General features: G+C 45.2%; 1 protein-coding gene across 1 annotated transcript; it reads left to right on the top strand.

The window, feature by feature from the left end:
- Positions 1-6,739: 6,739 nt before the first annotated feature.
- On the top strand, positions 6,740-7,484 carry LOC119273359 (glycine-rich cell wall structural protein 2-like). Its single transcript, XM_037554542.1, has one exon. The coding sequence runs from the start codon at positions 6,755-6,757 to the stop codon at positions 7,349-7,351; it is 597 nt and encodes a 198-aa protein (XP_037410439.1). The 5' UTR covers positions 6,740-6,754; the 3' UTR covers positions 7,352-7,484.
- The last annotated feature ends 2,716 nt before the right edge of the window (positions 7,485-10,200 follow it).

Genomic DNA, 10,200 nt, shown 5'->3' with positions numbered 1-10,200 from the left:
TCGATGGAGCCCTATTTAAAGTGAATACGGCAGTCTCTAAAGCATAGCCCCAAAAAGATAGTGGTAAATCGGTAAGAGACATCATAGATCACACCATATCTAATAGAGTGCGATTACGACATTCGGACACACCATTACGCTGAGGTGTTCCAGGCGGCGTCAGTTGTGAAACTATTCCACATTTTCTTAAGTGTGTGCCAAACTCGTGACTCAAGTATTCTCCTCCACGATCTGATCACAAGAACTTGATTTTCCTGTCACGTTGATTCTCAACCTCACTCTGAAATTCCTTGAACTTTTCAAAGGTCTCAGACTTGTGTTTCATTAAATAGACATACCCATATCTACTCAAGTCATCAGTGAGGGTGAGAACATAACGATAGCCACCGCGAGCCTCAACACTCATTGGACCGCACACATCAGTATGTATGATTTCCAATAAGTTGGTTGCTTGCTCCATTGTTACTGAGAACGGAGTCTTGGTCAATTTATCCATGAGGCATGGTTCGCACGTGTCAAATGGTTCGTAATCAAGACACTCTAAAAGTCCATCTGCATGGAGCTTCTTCATGCGTTTGACACCTATGTGACCAAGGCGGCAGTGCCACAAGTATGTGGGACTATCATTATCAACCTTACATCTTTTCGTACTCACACTATGAATATGTGTAGCATTACGCTCGAGATTCATTAAGAATAAACCATTCACCATCGGAGCATGACCATAAAACATATCTCTCATATAAATAGAACAACCATTATTCTTGGATTTAAATGAGTAGCCATCTCGTATTAAACGAGATCCTGATACAATGTTCATGCTCAAACTTGGCACTAAATAACAATTATTGAGGTTCAAAACTAATCCCGTAGGTAAATGTAGAGGTAGCGTGCCGACGGCGATCACATCGACCTTGGAACCGTTCCCGACGCGCATCATCACCTCGTCCTTCGCCAGTCTTCGCTTATTCCGCAGCTCCTACTTTGAGTTACAAATGTGAGCAACTGCACCGGTATCAAATACCCAGGAGCTACTACGAGTACTGGTAAGGTACACATCAATTACATGTATATCACATATACCTTTCGTTTTGTCAGCCTTCTTGTCCGCTAAGTATTTGGGGCAGTTCCGCTTCTAGTGACCACTTTCCTTGCAATAATAGCACTCAGTCTCGGGCTTGGGTCCATTCTTTGGCTTCTTCCCGGTAGCTTGCTTGCCGGGCGCGGCAACTCCCTTGCCGTCCTTCTTGAAGTTCTTCTTACCCTTGCCTTTCTTGAACTTAGTGGTTTTATTCACCATCAACACTTGATGTTCCTTTTTGACTTCTACCTCTGCTGATTTCAGCATTGCAAATACTTCAGGAATGGTCTTTTCCATCCCCTGCATATTGAAGTTCATCACAAAGCTCTTGTAGCTCGGTGGAAGCGACTGAAGGATTCTGTCAATGACCGCGTCATCCGGGAGATTAACTCCCAGCTGAGTCAAGCGGTTATGTAACCCTGACATAGTGAGTATGTGCTCACTGACAGAACTGTTTTCCTCCATCTTACAGCTGAAGAACTTGTCGGAGACTTCATATCTCTCGACCCGGGCATGAGCTTGAAAAACCATTTTGAGCTCTTCGAACATCTCATATGCTCCGTGTCTCTCAAAACACTTTTGGAGTCCCGGTTCTAAGCTGTAAAGCATGCCACAATGAACGAGGGAGTAATCATCGGTACATGTCTGCCAAGCGTTCATAATGTCTTGTTCTGCAGGGAGAACAGGTGCTTCACCTAGCGGTGCTTGTAGGACATAATCTTTCTTGGCAGCTATGAGGATGATCCTCAGGTTCCGGACCCAGTCCGTATAGTTGCTGCCATCGTCTTTCAGCTTGGTTTTCTCGAGGAACGCGTTGAAGTTGAGGACAACGTTGGCCATTTGATCTACAATACATGTTGTAAAGATTTTAGACTAAGTTCATGATAATTAAGTTCATCTAAATCAAATTATTCAATGAACTCCCACTCAGATAGACATCCCTCCAGTCATCTAAGTATAACATGATCTGAGTTAACTAGGCTGTGTCCGATCATCACGTGAGACGGACTAGTCAACATCGGCGAACATCTTCATGTTGATCGTATCTTCTATACGACTCATGCTCGACCTTTCGGTCTACTGTGTTCCGAGGCCATGTCTGTACATGCTAGGCTCGTCAAGTCAACCTAAGTGTTTGCATGTGTAAATCTGTCTTACACCCGTTGTATGTGAACGTTGGAATCTATCACACCCGATCATCACGTGGTGCTTCAAAACAACGAACTGTCGCAACGGTGCACAGTTAGGGGGAACACTTTCTTGAAATTATTATGAGGGATCATCTTATTTACTACCGTCGTTCTAAGTAAACAAGATGCAAAAACATGATAAACATCACATGCAATCAAATAATAATAGTGACATGATATGGCCAATATCACATAGCTCCTTTGATCTCCATCTTGGGGCTCCATGATCATCTTGTCACCGGCATGACACCATGATCTCCATCATCATGATCTCCATCATCGTGTCTCCATGAAGTTGCTCGCCAACTATTAGTTCTACTACTATGGCTAACACGTTTAGAAATAAAGTAAAGTAATTTACATGGCGTTTCTCAATGACACGCAGGTCATACAAAAAATAAAGACAACTCCTATGGCTCCTGCCAGTTGTCATACTCATCGACATGCAAGTCGTGATTCCTATTACAATAGCATGAACATCTCATACATCACATATATATCATTCATCATTCATCACAACTTTGGCCATATCACATCACAAAACACTTGCTGCAAAAACAAGTTAGACGCCCTCTAATTGTTGTTGCAAGTTTTACGTGGCTGCAATAGGGTTCTAGCAAGAACGTTTTCTTACCTACATGAAAGGCACAACGTGATTTGTCAACTTCTATTTACCCTTCATAAGGACCCTTTTCAACGAATCCGCTCCAACTAAAGTGGGAGAGACAGACACCCCCCAGCCACCTTATGCAACTAGTGCATGTCAGTCGGTGGAACCGGTCTCACGTAAGCGTGCGTGTAAGGTTTGTCCGGGCCGCTTCATCCCACAATACTGCTGAAGCAAAATAAGACTAGTAGCGGCAAGAAAGTTGACAACATCTACGCCCACAATAAATTGTGTTCTACTCGTGCAAAGAGAACTACGCATAAACCTGGCTCTGATACCACTGTTGGGGAACGTTGCAGAAAACAAAAATTTTACTACGGTTTCACCAAGATCCATCTATGAGTTCATCTAGCAACGAGTGATCGGATTGCATCTACATACCTTTGTAGATCACGTGCGGAAGCGTTCAAAGAACGGGGATGAGGAAGTCGTACTCGACGTGATCCAAATAACTGGAGATCCTAGCGCCGAACGGACAGCACCTCCGCGTTCAACACACGTACGGTCAGCGTGACGTCTCCTCCTTCTTGATCCAGCAAGGGGGAAGGAGAGGTTGATGAAGATCCAGTAGCACGACGGCGTGGTGGTGGATGCAGGGCTCACCGCAGCTGGGCTTCGCCGTTCTACTGCGAGAGGGAGAGGTGTAGTAGGGGAGAGCGAGGCGCCAAGACTCAAGTGTGCGGCTGCCCCCTCCCTCCCCCCCTTTATATAGGCCCCCTAGGGGGTGCGCCGGCCCTAGGAGATGGGATCTCCTAGGGGGGGCGGCGGCCAAGGGGTGGAGTGCCCCCCAAGCCAGGTGGGGCGCCCCCCCACCCTAGGGTTCCCAACCCTATGCGCATGGGGTGGGCCAAGGGGGGCGCACCAACCCACTATGGGCTGGTTCCCCTCCCCACTTTAGCCCATGAGGCCCTCCGGGATGGGTGGCCCCACCCGGTGGACCCTCGGGACCCTTCCGGTGGTTCCGGTACAATACCGGTGACCACCGAAACTCTCCCGATGGCTGAAACTGCACTTCCTATATATAATTCTTCACCTCCGGACCATTTCAGAACTCCTCGTGACGTCCAGGATCTCATCCGGGACTCCGAACAACTTTCGTGTTACTGCATATTCATATCTCTACAACCCTAGCGTCACCGAACCTTAAGTGTGTAGACCCTACGGGTTCGGGAGACAAGTAGACATGACCGAGATGGCTCTCCGATCAATAACCAACAGCGGGATCTGGATACCCATGTTGGCTCCCACATGCTCCTCGATGATCTCATCGGATGAACCACGATGTCGAGGATTCAAGCAACCCCGTATACAATTCCCTTTGTCAATCGGTACGTTACTTGCCCGAGATTCGATCGTCGGTATCCCAATACCTCGTTCAATCTCGTTACCGGCAAGTCACTTTACTCGTACCGTAATGCATGATCCCGTGACCAGACAGTTGGTCACTTTGAGCTCATTATGATGATGCATTACCGAGTGGGCCCAGAGATACCTCTCTGTTATACGGAGTGACAAATCCCAGTCTTGATCCGTGTCAACCCAACAGACACTTTCGGAGATACCCATAGTATACCTTTATAGTCACCCAGTTACGTTGTGACGTTTGGTACACCCAAAGCACTCCTACGGTATCCGGGAGTTACACGATCTCATGGTCTAAGAAAAAGATACTTGACATTAGAAAAACTCTAGCAAACGAACTATACGATCTTGTGCTATGTTTAGGATTGGGTCTTGTCCATCACATCATTCTCCTAATGATGTGATCTCGTTATCACTGACATCCAATGTCCATAGTCAGGAAACCATGACTATCTGTTGATCAACGAGCTAGTCAACTAGAGGCTTACTAGGGACATGCTGGTGTCTATGTATTCACACATGTATTACGATTTCCGGATAACACAATTATAACATGAATAAAAGACAATTATCATGAACAAGGAAATATAATAATAATCCTTTTATTATTGCCTCTAGGGCATATTTCCAACAAGGCAATCCTAATTACTATCAGGAACACCCACCGCCCAGGCTTGAAGATGATGGTCGTCATCGATATCATCTAGAACTACATATGCTTGTGAGATCTATCCATGCAGGCGTGTGGCTGCTGAACCATATATATGCTAGTATGACTACCTAGTAGACTTATCAACTATGATCTATCCATGCATTGTTGACTACTATATATGAGTTTGTGAGATTGTGTGGTTATATGAAATGTGGTATTTGTCGTTAATGCTTGTGAGATGGTTCTGTGAACTTAGTTTATTTGCACTGGATTTGTCTTGATTTCCATGAATATTGCCTCTGACTCCTTTTTTTATTTTTTATTTTTATTTACCTAGTTGTAGCGCGGGGAGAAAATAGAGCGCTACTACTATGTGATCATAGTAGTAGTGTTGGTAGAGAAAGAGGCGCTATTACTAAGTATTTTAGCTACAACGCTTGTTTAGAAACGCGCTACTGCTAAATAATAGCTGTAGCGCCCTAACAGTAGCGCGGGTCCCCGCGCTACTGCTATGTAAAAAAACCAGTGCCACGAGGGAGGGGAATTTACGGCGGCGCGCCTTTGGCTCGCTTCAGTGTTTGTAGTTGTCGCTAGGTGGTCTATGAATCTGCATGTAATTTTTATTTTTTTCTACTGTTTGTTGTACTGCCATGATTGAAGATGAATAGATAGTAAGTTTTGTCTGCAAAAGCAAAACTAGTTAATTATGTTACTTGTGATCATCCATCTAGTTAACTAACCACACCACCAGTTTTTCTGGAACCGTTCTCGCCTCTCAAACTCAAGAGAGGTGATTTTCTAGATGCATCACGCCACCATCTCTTGTCCGGCAGTAGGTTGCCGCCTCCTCCACGTCTGGTATGAGAGTGCGGGGAAGCCCCGATCTACCAGATGGATCTCTAGTATTCCCCTCTTTGGTGCTTTTACTAGGAATCGCGTGACAGTACCGTCGGTCTGGCGAATAAAATTTCCTCGAGCCTCCCCATCTTGACAATGTCGGCTTCGACGGTTCCATGGCTCGCTGTCGTTGATTTTTGTCGGCCTATCTATCTGATGAGGTGAGGGTTTGTAGATTTTGCTGGCGTGGCAGTGCCGGCTGCTTCCCTTTGCTGTTTGGTGCTCCGACTACCACTACTTGCTACACCATCTCGGCTCACAAAGCAGTGTTGCCGTACATTTTCGTTCAGTTGATGAAGAAGCATCTATGTAATGTATCTCGGGTTCAGAACCTTTGAAGCTAGAGCATCTCGGCGGAATACAACCTGCTCAGCTATTAACTTGAACTAGTCCGGGCATCAATACGGTGTACTGATCATCTGCTAATACTAGGACGGACATTAGAGCTAAAGCATTTATACGGATCTTGCCATCCACTTGAACTTGATCATCTGCTAATCAATTCTTCATGTACGGCTACTTGACCCAACGACTCGATTACATGGGCGGAGTCGTCGTTTACTTCCACTCCAAACTGAACTACGGAAACTTCGAGGTTGCCTCGCTCCTCTGCTCGTCAGTGGATCCTTGCATGTGTCTTACAACTGTTGAACCCACGCTGATGCGATCACGATTAGCAGTCAGTCATCATCGTTTACTTTTACCTGCACCAATTAAGGCGCTAATTATTCTAAGCCTCCACTTGAGTTCAGACATGACTTTGTCAAAAACTCCAACCTCGAGTACTCCTCCAACCTCCACCCCCAGCATGCATGGCCGCAAGCACCACTATAAATGTCCATACGATCTTTCACTTGGAACTCACCTCATCTTGCAAGAGTACACGCTTCCATAAAACACACACAATGGTAGGCACAAAGCTAGTAGCCCTCGGCTATGTTATCCTCTTGAGCATTGGACTGGCCAATGCTGCAAGGGTGGTTAGATTCGGCAGTGGAAGCGCCACGGGAACGGGAGCGGGAGGAGGAGAGGGTGGGGGAACTGTGAGTGGTGGTGGCTCAGGTGCTGGGAGTGGAACTGGGTCTGGCATGAGTTCTAATAGTGGTAGCCATGCAAGCGGTGGAGGTGGAGGTGGCGGTGGAGGCGGCGGCCAAAATGGTGGAACTGGATATGGTAGCGGGTCCGGCTCTGGCTCCGGTTCTAGTCAATATAGTCAAGGATCTTCATATCCTTATGGCGGCGGCTATGGTGGATATACTAGCGCTGGCGGTGCCGGTGGCGGTGGTGGTGGAGGGCAAGCTAGTGGTTATCAAGGATCTAGTGGGTATGGGGCTGGTAGTGGCACTGGTTCTGGCTCAGCTACTGCTACTAACAATTGGTATAGACAAGGTAGTACAAATGCAGATGCTGGTGGAAACGGTGGTGGTAATGGCGGAGGAAGAAATGGTGGGCATGGTGCAGGTAAAGGTGCTGGATCTGGGTATGGCAATGCCTACCCCTAGTCCCTTCATGCAAGGAATCTAAAATAATGGAGCCCAACCTAATGTACTGTGACTCTTTTTTCATTTATTTGTTATTATCTTACATATTATCAAATAAGGCTTTATTGTTCTTGTGGAAAATGTACTAGTGTTTATGATATATTCCAAGAATGTTACATGTCAATGTGTCACTATTTATATGTATTAAGTTATATACCAATATTTTGGCCAAATGACTTGCAATGGAAGCACTTTGCACGTGTTATGGTTATGTAACATAAGTTGCTCACTTATGGTTAAATGCCGAAAATTATCATTTCAATCATACATGTCGTTTCACTAAAGGCACCAGTCATGTAACATATAAATCACATCCACCGCTTTTGTTTTGCATAAACTTCTCTCGCTAGGTAGTGCCTCTAGGGAGTTCCAATGTTACGAACCCCCATTGTGAAACCACACCCCAATATCTTTCACATCCTTGGTCATCCACACATTGCCTTGAGCGAGTGGTGATCATCACAAGCGCTACTATGTCGCACCTATCATGACTTTACGCCATGAAGTCATGAATGGTGGGAAGGTGCACGTTCTAATTTTCTTATATTTATATTTTCATTACATTTTCATTTTTGTTGCATGATCCACTTGTTTGATTAGAAAGTTATCTTTAGAACTTTGGAACTTCATTTCCATTGATCACAATGGCAGAAATTGTTATTCCAATGTTGTCCTTTCAATGTTGACATATCTTTTTAAGTATGGTTCTCCAAAGTTACTTTCTTTTGGGGTCAAAATTCTTACTTATTTTGTGAAGTCATGGACTGATTTTTTTTGAAAGCTTGTCATTTTATTGATAGTTGTGGTTGTTCTTAGACTTCCCGAAATTCTCAAATTTCATTTCATTTCAAGATGAATATTGTTCTCCAGTCTCCAATAGTTTTTGCTGAACTGTCTAGGAGCTCAACATAATTTTTCAACAAAGCTAGTATTTTGTCCGAACAAGGGGTTTCATTAATTGATAATACTGCATATAATAGCAGATGGTACATCTAGGATCCGGATGGATCAGTTTGCACTCCTAGAAGCTACCTGCGCCAAAGAGTGAGCACCTTTATTTTCTCCCTATGGTGTATAGAACATTCCGCAACAACGATATCATCCCCAAGACCTCCCTGTAATTGTGACATAGCAATGATCTTAATGAGTGACAAGCTATCCGACTCAATGATCGAAGACACAATAGCTCGTTCCTGGAAAAGTTTAATGCCCTCCACACACTCTAATCCATCCACTTCATCAGGATCATGACATCACTGACTAGTTACCGCAGCCGCCATTAGCACTCCTCCCCTGCAGTTCCTCCCAACTGCTCGGAAGGCTGCGGAGCACGAAAAGAGGCCAAAGCTTGCAACAATACTTAGTTTAGCCCAACCTGGTGGCGGGGGAGACCACCTAGCAGGTCCCTTTGCCGTTGGAGCCATCCATCATTTGGCACTCATATTCATCTAATTTTGTTGGTAAAACTAAAAAGTGTCTATTTAAAGAAATCTGGATGTGGGCTTCTAAATTCGCATACTAAAAATATCTTCACTCATTGTTACCTAGTGATGACGGAGTCACTCGCTGGGGTGTACATGGAAAATAAAGGCAATGCTATGAAAGATGGACGTGAGGTTATTTAAGGTGACTTGGAACAATGGAAAAATGGGTTTTCTTATCTCTTGGAGGATTAGCATTAGAAATAAAGGAGATGTTATATGAATCCGTTGAAAACCAAATGAAAACTCATCTCAAATATTCAAAATTCTCGAGCCATCACCGATCAAATCCCATGAGATCTGTCGGAGACACACCTCCACACGTCCTCCAATGATGCTAGACGCACCGCCGGGCCGGGGGCTGCGTGGGGAGAACCTTCCTCCTTTTTAGGGAGTCGCTGCCACCTCGCGTGCTTGAGCGGTTCAAAAAGCCTACACAAATGAAAAAAGCACCTAAATTGACCAGGAGCCCTCTGACGCGGCAAGTCGCCTCCATGACCATAAGGCCACATGACATGAGGCATATTGTTAGCGCCACCGCCGGAGGCGGGGAAACCCCGGTCACTTGGGAGTCACTTCTGGGGACGAGAGGAAACAGTTTTGGCCTTGCTTGAGATGATGACCCATCTTGTTAACTAACATCATGAGATGTTCTTCCGAAACCATACTCTCCTCTCCAAAACCTAGAGAGGAGATTTTCTGGAGGCACCATGCTAGCACCTCTCATCTGGTGGGTAGGTCGCCACCCCTCCTCTTCCACAACCGGCATGGGAGTGCGGGGAAGACCTGATCTACCATAAGAATATCTAGGATGGTGGTTTCTTCTCCGGGACAGTAGTTCATTAGGAGTGTGAACTTGGCGACTGCTCGTCCATAATCAACAACGACTGGTTATCTCTGGCGATGCTCCATCGTCCCGTTCAGGAGGTGAAAGATGACCGGACCCTAGGGAGCCTCATGTTCATTTATTTTATTTTACATGGTAGTATGTACCGCTAGGTTCCATGGCGGAGGCAAGATTTTCAAATTGGATGTGCATGGCTAAAAAAAGATGGTATTCTACTAATTAATAATAACATTAATTAGGAGATTTGAACTATTGTTTAGAAACTAATGAGTTTACAAATGTACACCCATGTCCTTGTCACGCTTTGCCTATGGCTGGTCAATAGATGTGAGGCATTATTATTTTTAGAGAGAAAAAGTTGAGTGTGTTAATTTCGCTGTTCAGATCATAAAGCAATTATGTATCATGGTTCACCGAAACCCATCTAGGGTTACGCTGCCTCCATGCTGTCGCCGCCGCCGCCAAATCACTGTCTGGCAAAG

This window comes from Triticum dicoccoides, chromosome 3A (assembly GCF_002162155.2).
Source record: "Triticum dicoccoides isolate Atlit2015 ecotype Zavitan chromosome 3A, WEW_v2.0, whole genome shotgun sequence".
Taxonomy (NCBI): Eukaryota; Viridiplantae; Streptophyta; class Magnoliopsida; order Poales; family Poaceae; genus Triticum; species Triticum dicoccoides.
Note: the sequence above shows the minus strand (reverse complement) of the source record. Positions and strands in the feature narration are given on the sequence as shown.

Coding starts and splice junctions, on each gene's coding strand:
- LOC119273359 (XM_037554542.1), top strand. CDS start 6,755: ATGGTAGGCACAAAGCTAGTAGCCCTCGGCTATGTTATCCTCTTGAGC.